The sequence below is a fragment of the Serinus canaria genome, chromosome 12 (genome assembly GCF_022539315.1).
Source record: "Serinus canaria isolate serCan28SL12 chromosome 12, serCan2020, whole genome shotgun sequence".
Lineage (NCBI taxonomy): Eukaryota > Metazoa > Chordata > Aves > Passeriformes > Fringillidae > Serinus > Serinus canaria.
The window spans coordinates 20,340,053-20,353,758 of record NC_066326.1 but is presented as its reverse complement, the minus strand read 5'-3'; the positions used below and the strand labels follow the sequence as shown (position 1 = coordinate 20,353,758).

General features: G+C 51.7%; 1 protein-coding gene across 2 annotated transcripts in view; it reads left to right on the top strand.

Moving 5' to 3' along the window:
• PHF2 (PHD finger protein 2) overlaps nt 1-10,622 on the top strand; it is a 54,300-nt gene extending 43,678 nt beyond the window's left edge. Inside the window, exons 17-22 of one of the 2 annotated variants that reach the window (XM_030227969.2) lie at nt 20-177; nt 4,459-4,736; nt 5,586-5,681; nt 6,585-6,694; nt 7,824-8,085; nt 9,544-10,622. In XM_030227969.2, the coding sequence (XP_030083829.1) occupies nt 20-177; nt 4,459-4,736; nt 5,586-5,681; nt 6,585-6,694; nt 7,824-8,085; nt 9,544-9,632 (993 nt within the window). In that variant the 3' untranslated portion in view covers nt 9,633-10,622. The remainder of the gene's footprint in view (nt 1-19; nt 178-4,458; nt 4,737-5,585; nt 5,682-6,584; nt 6,695-7,823; nt 8,086-9,543) is intronic. The other variant, XM_030227970.2, reaches the window with a different exon arrangement.
• Nucleotides 10,623-13,706: the final 3,084 nt, after the last annotated feature.

Here is a 13,706-nt window from a genome sequence, read left to right as displayed (position 1 = left end):
ACTTTCCTTGTTTTTGCAGAGTGAGGACTCATCAGATGAAGATTTGCTTCACATTGACACAGAAGCAAAGCCAGGACGCAATTCCAAAGTAAAGAAAGAGAGTGGAAGTTCAGCAGGAATTCTTGATCTTTTGCAGGCAAGCAAGGAAGTTGGGGGTTTAGAGTATAACACCAACAGGTATGCACCAGGGGATGCTTTTCCCTCTTACCTGTGACCAAAATTGCCCTTTTGTGGTTGTGTGTGAGTCAGAATGAATTTTGCAGCTTGGTAACTGCTTTTTCTCCAGTAAGCAAACTTTTTCTTTATCTTGTGATCTGGAGGGAGAGGAAGGAAAGATTTTGGTGGTATAATTTGAACAAACAGAGGATTTCACATCTGTAGATGCTGAAATAGCAGTAATGCTGTAATAGATGAATAATTCAAAAGAAGGAGAGAGTCCAGTCTGCAGCTTGAGGGTAGAAATTAAGATTTTTAATGTAGTGAGATTGTAATAAAGTTACCTAAATGGCCAGCATTTCTCCCATAAGGAACTCTGAGGTGCCACAAATGCCAGGGGTTTGAAAGAAGGATATAGGAAACTGTCTGCCCTCCCTCCTCCCTCCCATCTGTGGTTATTGTTCTTCTTCCCACCAAAAAGTAAGGCTTGGGGAAGAAAAGCACACTCTTTCGTGGGCACCTCTGTACCTGAAATGGAAATGTCTGCCTGGGCTTAGTGGTGTTTTATGTGAACGTGGAAAGCGACACTGGATGTTTTGGGCTATGGCCAGTAAGGTACAGCACCAGATCCTTCAGTGATCCAAACAGTGAGTGGTGGAAAGAAATAATCACATTTACACTTATCTGCTTGACCATCCCTTGAATTCCTTTTCCATTCTGCATTATGGTTCATAATGGCATGAGTGTTTATGTTGATGTTACAGTTACATTTTATCAGGTGATTAGGCACATCAAAAAGTAGTTAGGTGTGTCTGACACTGTCATAAAGTTCCCAGGTTAACACTCCCATGCTGGAAGTTTGCTATAAAAAAAGGAAAATTATCAACTATTATAAGAACTCAAAGAAATCTTCCTTGGCCCTGTGTACACTGCTGGCCATTCTGTGGATGACACAGCTCACTGCATGCTTTAAAATGGTCCTTGACAATTGTCTGCCTTGCTCAGGGTGTGTTTTGCTGTCTGCAAGGGGTTAACCAGAAGAGAGGTTAAAGTCAGGCCTTTGCTTTCCCCCCTCAGCCTGGGTGCTGTAGCCAGGGTGTTTGAAGGCTCTGTGGTTTCTGAAATCAAACTCCCACCCCAGACTCAGCTGAGTTACTGCTCTGTGTGGGGTGGTTCAGTAGGAATGTGTCATATCAATGCTGGCTCTGGGATAGACACTGGCTTTTGGCAGTGTGTGCTGCATCTTGATTGGAAAAAGCCCCGAGTAAATGTAATTGCTGTGTTTCATTTCATAATTATGCTTGGCTTTTCCAATGGCCATAACGTGGTCTTCTTGAAAATGAAGCAGAAGAAACGTGATCTGCAAACACACTGTGTCATAGCATGAGGCCAGTGTGCTCATGTCTGACTCTCAGGAACAATTCCCACCTTTCTCTGCTTGCAGGGCAGAGGAAGGGTAGGGAATGTGTGTATTTATAGATCTGTATACGTACATTGTGGATGCTGTGGAGCAGCCCTGTGTCACTGTGGGATCTCCTCCCACACAAGCACTCAGTGCCTGCATCCTTGTCAGACCAGCTCTGGATTCCCAGGCACTGGGAAGCAGGTCAGGGCTTTTTGTGATAGTGGCCTTATCTGAACCATGGCAAGCCTTATTCTGTAAAATACTGAGCTGTCACCAGCAGACGGCCACCCCAGAGGCCCTGATGGCATTACCTGGAGTGCTCTAGAGAGCTGCAGCTCAGCTGTGTGTGAAAGCAAGACAGGGAGAAGGAAGGACAGAGCTCCTGCAGAAAGGCTGCTGTGAGTGTGGGAACAGGCTGAAAGAACTGAAAGGGAATATGCAAAAAGCTTGGAGGGTTGGTCATCACCTTATCTTGAAAGGAGCAAAATTACCAGATCTGACTCAAAAATGGAAGAAAACACTGGGTTTGTGCTTGAAATTGTTGGAGTGGCTTTTCCACAGCCACTGCTCAATAAGTAATACTCTTCTGAAATGTTATAAATTCAGTTTCTAAATATGAGGATACAAGTAGGAGACTCGGTAACTGCTGATGGAAGGAAGGAGATGATCTGCCTAGAGAGGGTGAGAGAGATGTCAGTGATAGAGTTGGTGGTGAAGAGCAAGGCACTGGCTCCCTACACTCTGTCCTGCATGATGGAGGGTGCTGGGATCATTCCTGTGCCCTGCTCACTGAGAAGGTAGAACCTGAGTTCATCAGTGCTTGTTCCTGTCCCCAGAACAGCTGTTTGCCTGCTCTGGGACATTCCAGGGACAGAGTGGCAAACCTGGCTACCACAGTCTCCCTGAGCCTCCTTTTCTCAGACTGAGCCCCTTCCCCATCTCCCTCAGCCACTCCTGGTGCTCCAGCCCCTTCTCCAGGTCTGCTCCCTTCTCTGGACATGCTCCAGCCCCTCAATGTCCTTCTTGTCATGAGGAGCCCAAAAGTGACCCCAGGATTCCAGGTGGGGCTGCAGCAGTGCCAGCACAAGGCACGGGCACTGCCCTGGGCGTGCTGCCACACCAGGGCTGCGACAAGCAAGATGAAGGCACAAAGCAGTGCCAGTGTGTCTGTTAGAGTGTCCTCCTCTCTGTGCACCTACAACAGCAGCTGTCAGCCCCAGGACAGGACAACAAGGCTGCTGGCCTGGAGGCAGGTCTGCGTTATCCCCCAGTGCCACCTCCTGTGTGTTTGGAGATGGCTGTGGGGATACAGCAAGGACAGAAGCTCTTTGTTCCTGCTCCAGTGCTCTTTTAAAATGCTTTTGAAAGCCATAATTGTAACTCACTGATAGTTAACTTTCATAAATGTGGTTTTTTAAAAATCATTGCTGAAGCTACAGAAAGGGGATTGGCTCTTCCAGAGCTTCAAAACTGCTTCCTGAGTCATCTTGAATTTTTTTTTGGATTAGAAAACTGAAATACTCCTGATGGAAGCCCACCAGGCACATGCCCTAATGAGAAACACTCTGCCCCATGTGCAGCTCTGAGACATTTCCCCCTCTTCAGGTTGGTGTTTGAGTCTCAGAACCACTGTTTTTGATCATATCCCACCATTTATTTGTTGAAGCTTGTGTTGCTTAAGGCAGTTCCTCTCTGATTTGCTCATTTAGTGGTCAGTATTTGATGGTCTGTTTGCAGTGTTTTGAGAGTCCAGTGTTTGGAAAAACAGTTCAGGGGAAAAGGCTGGAAGAAAATATGATAATTCCTTGTAGATGATGCAAAATATTTCTTTCCCAGGGAGAAGGCAGAGGAGAAGGCATGATATCAGAGGGATTTATATGGCTCTTTCCTAAATAAGTTTTTTTATGTTCTTCTGTTTGTTGAGCAGTGAATTAGCCTTAATTCATTTTCAGGATTATGACTAAATGCCATTAGTGCCCAGAAACTTCCTTTATGGTCTTGTACATTACTCTATTCAGAGCCCAGATTAAGCTCAAGTAGGGGAAAGTGACATGGTGCTGTTCATTTTCTTGTATGTTTGTGGCTTCTATTGCACAACAAATGTATAACAAGTGTAACAAATATTATTGCCACAACAAGGGTTTTTTTGCATTTCACTACTTGCCAAACTCCAAACTTCTGTAGATACTGGATGATGAGTTCTGCCAGTCTCAGAATTAATTTCCAGCAGGTCCTGGAGTGGTGACAGCCCATACAGCCCATGATGTGAACTGGGACCAAAACTTCCAGGCAGTTTTGAGTAGAGTCCCCCACGACATCCCCCACCAGTGCTGATGCATAAGCTCTCCTTTTACAGAAGCTGATAGTGTAGATTATGAATAATACTATTAAAATACGATGATGAGGAGGAGGATGATTTGGTAGTACTGAAAATAACATTATTAAAGATAGATAGATAGATAGATAGATAGATAGATAGATAGATAGATAGATAGATAGATAGATAGATAGATAGATAGATAGATATAGATAGATCATGATGAGGAAGAGGAGGAGAAGGAGGAGGATGATGATGATAGTTGGTATAGAGACATTGCTCTGTCAGGGATTCTGCTGTGGGCTCTGGGAAGTTTCCTGAGCTCTGCCCAGAGAGCTGACAGCCCCAGGGACCTGCCCACATCTCACTGGCTCCTGGGCCATCACCCCCACATCTGAGGTGCTCTTTGTGCTATTCCTGTCCCATAAAATTTCCCACTGGCCCTGGTGGTATGTGCAGCTACTCAGAGGAATCAGGGTGTCTCTCCTAGCACAACTGCCTGGCAGGAGCAAGCTGCCTGTGAGGGGTTGGGGTTTCTGGAATCACTAAGAGCTCTGGCATCTCTCCCTTTGCTCCACAGCCAGCCACCTGCCTCCCCCAGCACGCAGGAAGCCATCCAGGGCATGCTCTCTATGGCAAACCTCCAGGCCTCAGAGTCCTGCCTGCAGACATCGTGGGGCACCAATCAGGCAAAGAACAACTCCTTCTCCACACAAAACTTGAAGAAAACTGGTGGTGGTGGCAGCAAAACTGCTGGGAAACGGCTGCTGAAGAAAAGCACAAAGAACAGCATCGACATCGAGGATTACGACGAGGACCAGGACCACTTGGATGCCTGTTTTAAGGACTCGGATTATGGTGAGTAGGAGGGAGCAGAGTGAGGCTGTGCCTGGGGCTGCATGGACACAACTGTGCCTGTTGGTGAATGTCCCTTTGCTCCTGGGTGCTTCCTCTGCTCTGCCACCCTGGGATCAGCCACACGTGGAACAGGCACCTTCACACCAAAGGGAGCAAAGACACAAGACAGCAGACTGGCTGCAGAGCCCAGGGTCACACAGCCATCCAGACAGGCTGGATTTGAGGCACGGCACAATGAGAAACTCTCAAGAAACATGAAGAGCCCTAAAACTGCAGCAGTCAACCCAGAAATGGGGGACTGTCCCAGAAACGTGGGCCAGGTACTGCTACTTGTGGCAGAAATGTCCTTGTCTGCACAGCAGCAATTAAACCTCCAGCTGAGAGGAGTGAGAAGTTGAATTTTTACATGGAAAAGGGATCTAATGCTATTTTGAGTTTTAGCAGAGAAAGCAAGCATCTGCAGCAGAAATGGAGGCAAAGACAGTTTACAGCAGTTACATCAGTTCTGCCATAATTATCATGGAATCATAGAGTGGTTTCGGTTGAAAGGGACCTTCAAGGGCCACCCTCTGCCGTGGGCAAGGACACTTTCCTAGATCAGGTTGCTCCCAGCCCTGTCCAGCCTGGCTAGTCACAGTTTAATGACAGCAGCTCCCAATAGTCATGTGTGGATGAGAGCATAGGAAAGTCCCCTGAGTGTCACAGCTGTGACGGAAGTGCTCAGTGGCACTTGCAGAGATCATCCAGCTGTGATGCCTGTGGTCACTGCACCTGGACAGATCAAGGGTCCTCTGTGCAGGGTAGAGCTGTTTCCTAAACTGAAACTCTTGCCTTTGTTTCCTACTGTAGTTTACCCTTCTCTCGAATCAGATGAAGATAATCCAGTATTCAAGTCCCGATCAAAGAAAAGGAAAAGTTCAGATGATGCCCCTTACAGTCCAACGGGTAAGTTGGTGTGCTCTGTGCTGACCAGGCTAAGTCATGCAAATTTCTAAAGTTTTCAGGGAGTGTGGAAACTGTAACACACAATTAGTGATTTCTTTATTACATGAAGGTTAACACTTTCCAGGGCAGTAGGAGGTGATCCAGGTGCTGGGATTCCTGCCAAGCAGTTTTAGCCTTCCTCCTGCAATCAGCTGGCAGGAGAAAGTAATTCCTTGGTTGGTTTATTTTTCCTCACATTCTTAGTGATAGATCATTTGGTGGCCACCTTAGCAGTGGTGTAACAGTGAATCAAGCCCTGGATAGCTGAGTTGCTGTGGATTTCAGGTGTTGACTGTGGGAATAGTCAGGAATAGTCTCCTCCAGGAGAGAGAGCAGGAATAGTTTCCTCCAGGTTCAGCTGAAGCTCATGATCTGGAAGGACATGGTGTGCCCTGGGTTTGCTGGAGCTCACCAGGGGCAGTAACAGGCAAGAGGGCCCCTAGACCCCTTTCACCCCTGTGGCCCATGAGCAGGGCATCCTCTGTGTGTGCTGTGTGTGACAAGCAGCCTGTGTGTAGTCTCATCAGCTTGTGGCCCTGCATGTCCTCCCCCGGCTGCAGGTGAGCATTGCCGCTTTGGAGATAACACTCATAATCCGGAATGTGGGCACAAATGTGCGTGGCTTTGGCTTCAGGTGGCTGTGGAGCTGCTCAGCTGTGTGACATCTCCATCAGCAGCTTCTGCCCGTGCCACCGTGCCCGGAGGCCGTTAGCTCTTGGGCCTTCACTCATACCTGGGGAAGGGAAGGGCAGAGGCTGTCCCCATCTCTCCTGGCTGAGCAGGGCAGAGCCCGCTGCCCTGTGGTGGCTGTGCTGCTCCCATGGGCACATTCCTGGCCCTCACCTGCCTCTGCTCTCCCTGCAGCACGAGTTGGCCCCTCGGTGCCCCGGCAGGACAGACCGGTGCGAGAAGGCACGAGAGTCGCCTCCATCGAAACTGGACTCGCCGCCGCTGCCGCCAAGCTGTCACAGCAGGTGAGAGGTTGCCTGGAGAGTAGGAGCTGTCAGGAAAGGAGAGCCCTGTCCCCAGCAGCAGAGCTGTGCCCAAGCCTAGTTCTGTGCCAGCCCTGCATGGTGTTTGGTCCTGCCAGTGACACGAGGCTCTGCAATCTCAGGGAAATAAAGGGGATCCAAGCCCAGCAGTGTCACAACACACCTGAGCATGTCACAGGGTAGCAAGGGACAGAGAAAAGCACAGGGGAGGATGAGGAGGTGAGAATGGCTACTGGGGTAGAAGAGGAGAAGGCTGCCTCAAAGAAGTGTATTTGATGTGTACTTGAGAGCCTGGCTGGTGTGATTGCCTGTCTGTGCAGATTGGCTGCTGGGAAGTGTCAGGGCTTGCTTCCAAAGGATTGGTGAACTGTGAGCAAAGGGTGAGTTTAGAAAGGAACTGGGGCATTTTGGATGTTTGGTAAGTGTCTGGTCTCTGAAGGGGTCAGAGAAGCCCTGTAAAGGGGACATGGTGAGATGCTAAGTGACAAGGTCTGCTGGAGCAAGGTTGGTGAGGCACCTCTGCAAGCTGGTGGAGATGCAGGTTGTGGTGGCCTTGAGCTTCTGCGATGTGGACTGTTGAGTAGAAGAGCTTTAAGGATGGTGGCAGGGTTTCAAGAAGAAGGAACTGAAAGTAGACAAGGGACACAGGACAGTAACAGACCTCTGCCATCCCAGTGTGCGTGTCCAGGTGCAGTTACAGGTCAGGAGATGATGTGTGTGTCCTAGCAGGAAGCAGAGGCTGAATCAGTGGGATGTTTAATATCCTTCATGCTGTTGTGCAAGGGTGTGAAGATCCCCGAAGATAGGAGGTGCCAGTTTTTGTGGAAGATGGAAAGCTTTGCCCATGCTGACCACGCTGCTGTGCCAGGGCGGTGTCGCTCGCCGCAGTGGTAAGGACGAGGAGGCCCCGCACAGAGCGAGGATGTAGAGCACGAGAGGCAAACGTGTGTGTGCAGCTGTGAGCCAGACGTGTGGAGCAGCCCCCGAGCGCTTGTCCGTGGCCATCTCCTGGCGTGTCATTGTATCAGGACCCTAAGCAACGCCGCTGGCCCTTGCCCTAGCTAAAGGTCTTCTGGGGATTAATCTGAGCTTCATCTTTGTCATTTTAAAGGAGGAACAAAAAGGCAAGAAGAAAAAAAATACCAAAAAGAAGCTGTCAGCCCCCAACGCAAGCAAAGCGGCTCAGGAAGGCAGCTCCCCCGAGCCGAAGCTGGAGTCTCAGGCCAGCAGCCTCACAGATCACGAGTACACCGCAGGGGCCAGCACCTTTGGGGTCGCCCAGCCTAACAGGGGATCGCAGCCGATGGCACCCGGTGTTTTCCTCACACAGAGGAGACCCTCATCATCCTCGCAGAACAATGCCTCCGCCAAAGGTACCTGGAAACGCCTGGGTTGTGGTGCAGGAGTGGGGAAGGGTGCAGGGCCATGGAACCCGAGTCTTCTGCAGGGCGTCCAGCACAGTGTATGGTGTGGGCAGGCACAGGCGCAGGTGTGTGGATGCAAGTCAGATCTGGTCAGGGATAGGACTCGTGGCCTTGACAGTCCTGGCACTGCACGGCCAGGCAGGTGTTTCTCTGCTGGGCTCTTGGCTGTAGGGTGTGAGGTATCCCTGGCAGGAGCACTGCCCAACCCGGCCCCAGCTCAGGAGGAGCACCTGCAGGGTCACATCCCAGACAGCCTGGACGGTGGAGCCTTGGCCCGGGGAGGATGCATCCATGAAGGCTGTTCTGCCCAGGGCTGAGGCAGGCGCTGTGGTGTTGGTGGTGGCTGTACACCAGCTCTGAGCTGACTGTAGCTGAGGACAGTTCTCTCAAGACACGTAGAGCAGGGCACACTACAGATCTCCCTGGAGGGATGCCGCAAGAAAGCAGAAGGATATCAAACCTTGGGAGTAACACAACTACAACCAAAGGCAGGAGAGAGGAAGAGGTTGCTTGCTGTCTGTCATAGGGAAAGCATAAGAAAGCTGAGGCTCTCCCAGAGTCTGGCCTGGGACCTCCTGCTCTCCATTTGAGCTTGGCTCAGGAAGTGTAACTGAGGCAGATGTGTGGGACAGGCACTGTGTAGCATGAAAATTGTGTGTGATCCCACTGGGAAAGGCCCCAGTGACAAGTGAGGCAATGTGGCAGATGTTTCCTGAATTCCATGTATTCGAGTGGAGCAGATTAGAGATAGTGCACAGTACCCTGGTAGCTTGGATGGCCATAGGGCAGGATGTGTATAGCCTGTGGTAGGGGCTGGGTCCTACCAGGAGCTGGTGCTACCTGTGGCTCTCTGCAGGGATGGAGTGGAAAGAATGTATTTGCCTGGAATTGCGCTTTTTGGTGAAATGGTGGGAAACAGGTCCAAGGCAGAGAGGTGCCCAGGAGCCTGGAGCTGCGAATAGCTGTAGGACATGTGTCTGTCTGTGTGTCTGTGTGTCTGTGCAGCCTCTCCCTGAGGAGCAGAATGGCACTGGTGGGGCTGGGTTTGACTGTCACCCTGTGGGCAAACAGGTGACCATGAGCAGTGAGCCAGGGCAGGTGAGGGTGCAGGGCAGGAGGGTGCCCAGCAGAGCTGTGCCTCCCCGGAGCAGGTGTGGATGTGTCCATGGGGGTGGGTGTGCTCTGTGCCCTGGCTCAGCAGGGCTGGCTCTCCAGGGGCTGTGCTTCCAGCCAAGCCCTGTGCTGTGGCCAGCAGCACCATTCCTGAGGAGTGCTGGTGGGTGTCCTTGAAGGTGCTGGACAGGGCTGGCAGCAGGGCCGTGGAGGCAGGAGGCAGCTGGAGGGTCTGTACCTATGGGGTGGTGTGGGGTGGGTGTGGGTCCTCACCACACCCTGCTGTCCTTCCAGGGAAGCGTACGAAGAAGGGGATGGCCACGGCCAAGCAGCGGCTCGGCAAGATCCTGAAGATCCACCGGAATGGGAAGCTGTTGCTCTAGTGGCCCTGAGGACACTGCCACCCAGTTCTGGGCCACCACCACAAGAATCCCTGTAACTTTCAGCGGTCGGACTGTACAGAATCCTGCTATAAATATTTTTTAATATAGATGTCCTTTCTCAGAGTGCTGAGAGCAACTAGCCGCAAAAAGTTAATACTAATCTCGGCCACGGAGGAGTGCGCCAGGCCCCGCTCTGGCCCCGGCTCCGGCCTCAGGCCCCTCATCCCGCCCGGCCAGCGGGCAGGGCAGGGCGGGCGGCCGCAGCCGCTGGGGCGGCAGCGCCAGGAGCAGGAAGGGCCACGTGGCGGGAGGGGACCGCTGGACTCGAGGCGTAGGGCGGCGAGGTGGCAGGCGCGTTTCTCAGGCACCGCCGCCCCTGCAGCCAGGCCCCTTTTCCTAGAATGTAGCTTGTACATAGCTTTTGGAATAACCACCGCCGAGTTTTTATACGGGGAGGGTCTCTCCGGGCGCTGCCCGCCGGTACCAGCTCTTTGCGTAACTTCTTGTATGAGGAGGGAGACAGTTATTTTACTAGCACCTTGTGGAGTGTTTCCGTGTTTTGTGACGATGTAATTTATTAATGTTTGTAGCTTTTTATATTTGTACATTTCTTATGGGCTTTGTTTATATACACACATTACTGGGGCGCGGCGTCTGCAGGGAACCAGAGCCACCTGCCGCCGTGTGCCAGGGCCACCGGGGCCACCATCGGGGCCACCACCGGGGCCGTGCCGGCCCGGGCGTCGCGCCGGCTTTTTTTATTATGATTATGATTATTAGTATTATTATTTTTTCGCGACATGTACATTTCTAACAAAGTTTATCGTGGCTATCTATCTATGACAGTGTTTTATTTACTGATTCATATCAAATGCTCTTGTATCGACTTCACAAAATCTTAAGTAAACCTAGAGCAAAGTTTAAAAAAAGAAGAAAAAAAAGGAAAAAAAAAAGAAAGCAAAGTAAAACTATTTCAGGTTTTGTACACAATTGCCTGGGCCTGGACTTTTTGTGGGGTTGGTGAAGGAGGGATGGGGAGGTAGCCAGGGGTCCCTGAGGGTGGGTGAAGGAGTGAGCAGGGACCCCCGCTGGCACAGGCAGGGGGTGGCTCTGCTGCCACTGCCCCATCTGTCACCCGCCCCCATACTTGTTTGCTACATTACCACGTGAAGCCCCAGCCACCTGGGCATGGTCTTGAGTGTCCCAGTAAGGCACCTCATGGTCCACCCAAAGATGTCCTCCCACTGCCCAGCTCATCATCTACCTCCCATGGACCAACATACATGTCTGTTTCCCTCTGCTTCCTCCCTCTTGGGGGTCACCAGATGCTCCAGCCTTTCCCCTTCTTTGTGCTCACTGAAACATGCAGCATCTCACCATTTATTCCTGACCCCTGGGGACATGTGCAGCCTGCGTTTTCCTCTTTGCTGAGGCAAGGCCATTCCCACCGCTCACTCTCCTCCCTGCTCTTGGACACCTTGTGCTGGCAGTGGCCCGAGCCACCTGCAGCCCGCACACTTACCTGTTCCCCTCTGATGGCCACAGCAGCCCCACGGGACAGCTCCTGGCCCAGCCCCCTGCTCCGGACCGGCCGAGCGCTTGTCCCCGGCTCCGCGACTTTGGGGGAATCCTCGCAGTCTGTCCTCGCAGGGACATTTCGGGCGGGCTGCGGTGGCTGGTGGCGATATCGAACTATCGCCAGCTGGGGGAGTTCACAGTTCAGAAATAGCCGCAGCCGGGAAAATGGGACCCGTCGGAAAGGAACCTCCCGAGCACCTCCCGCGGCTCGGGGACACGCGAGCAGCCCCGGCTCATCATAAAATATCCCGAACTGGAAGGGACCCGCACGGACCACCAGCTGAGGGTGCGCTGTGACGGGTGAAAGCGAGCACTCAGCCTGGGCATCCAGCCAGCGCCGGCTGTGCCCCAGCCCCGCAGAGCCCCCGCAGGCAGCGCCGCAGGGCTCGGACGCTGCAGCCGGGAGGAGCCGCGCCTGGAAAAGCAGCGCGGAGCTCCCATCCAGGGACCAGGGGTGACAGCCGCTGTGCCAGCCTTCCTGGGCAGGAACCCGGGGCTACCACAAGGTCCTGAGTGCCGGTATGGGACAATAGGTTCACCTTTGGTATTACCTCTGCACCTGTGAATTCATAAACGTGCTGCTCCACGTACAAAGGGTGGCCCGGCCAGGGAGGTGTTTTCTGTGCACAACTGCAGAGAGGCTGTTGGCTGCTCCTGGTAAACCGCTACTCACGACAGTCGTGTTTCTGTTGTTTCTGTCTTTATATTGACAAGAATCACTCCAACCCTGACATTTGGCACAAGCACACCTTGGTCTCACAGACCTCACATTCATCTTTCCCCCGGCCGGGGCAGGCTCTGCCCGGGCTCTGGGCTGCTTCCAGCAGTGGCCCGATGCCATCCCGCGCTGCAGGCGCCGTTCTTTCCATTCCCTCTGCCGCGGACCTCAGTGCCCGCCCCGCAGGACTCACGGCATTTGTGTAAACTGTTTGGAAGCTTTTCTCTGCATATCACAAGAGAAAGCCTGTTTCTACTCTTCTTTTGAAAGCATAATAATTGTAATTAATTCGATTTTCTTCTGTTTCCAGCCTGCAGAGAAGACACACTTTAAGACTCGTTTTCAGATCATTCTCCTGTCAAACTTCACATACTTCTGTACCCCAGCTCACTGTATTTGCTAAACGTTGAGCTCCACGGTGCACTCTTCCTCGGGGAGAGGCACAGACCAGCCTGGGGCTGTCCACCTCCTGGCTCACTCCCTGGCTCACTCAGCTTGCTCCTGGCTCACTCCTCCCATCACACACTGCAGGTGTTTGCAGACTGTGTGTGACCACGCGTCTTCCTCTCACCTTCAACTCAATCAAATAATTAGCAGTCACTTAGGAGTCAACTAGGCGACACATCTTAAAAGTCTTTGTGTTTACCCTACTTCTTCATTTATGAGCTCTGTTTGGCAGCCCAAGGGAAACCCTTTCGTCTTGAGGTCACCAGGGCACCCTGGTTCATCTTTGGGCTGCAGAAGAGTTCACACTCATTTCTTACCACTGGCTGGGCAGTGGACACCGTGGGCCAGACCCCTGCTATGGCCACAGCTCTTTTGCTTCGTGGTCTCTCAAAACCCACTGTCCTTTCACTGTCCCTTCCCTGCCTTCCTGCTGTCTGTGAGGAGCACGTGGCTGTGCACTAGAAATTCCCCTCCACTGGCCATTGTTTTCCCTTTCTTTGCTGAACTCAGCAGTTACAGCCCACAGCCACTTCATTCGCTGCTGTAAAACATATTTAGTGGATTGGTTTGGAGAACAAACCCTCCACACGGTGTGGAATATCAGATGTCTGAATCCTGAGGAGACAGAAAAGGAAGAGGGGCGAAGGTTTTCTAGAAGCACTTATGTATGAATTTATGGGAGCAGACCTTAAAATAGGACCTAGAACAAGTTATACAATTAAAACTATGCACTAATGCTGTATGGTTTACATGTCCCTTGCCCAGGGTTAAAGACTGCAGCAGCTCCTTTCAACATACTTTCCTTATTCAAGATCACCAGCCTCAGTACTTTGCCTCAAAATGTGCAAACCTTTAACTTCCCCCAAGGGATAACTCACTCTGAGAATGAAATATTAATTAGAGCCTCGTCATCCGCCATCACTGTGTGGCCTCTCAGAAGCCCGGGGAAGCCAGACACACTCCAGCCCCAAAGTGCTCCCTTTGTGTAGGGCTTTTGTTCCCCACATTCCACCCGTGGGGCCCTGTCACAGTGGATAAGAGCTCCCCCGGCCTGAAAGGGAACTGTCAGGCTGAGTGTAGCGGGCTGCTGACAGGGAGTATCACCATTAACCAGCTTGTTATCTTGAGTGGGGTTTGTACAAATCACTCCCTGCCTGGCTTTTGGTATCAGCGGTGATGACAGCTCTTCGACAGATGCTGGTGAGGAGTGAATAAAGATGCTGTGGCTAAAGACCATCTGCAGGGATTAAACCTTCATCACATTCGATGACTTTTCTGCTCTTGAGACAACAGGAACCTTTCTTTTTCCCCAGTCACACACCTTAGTTTCT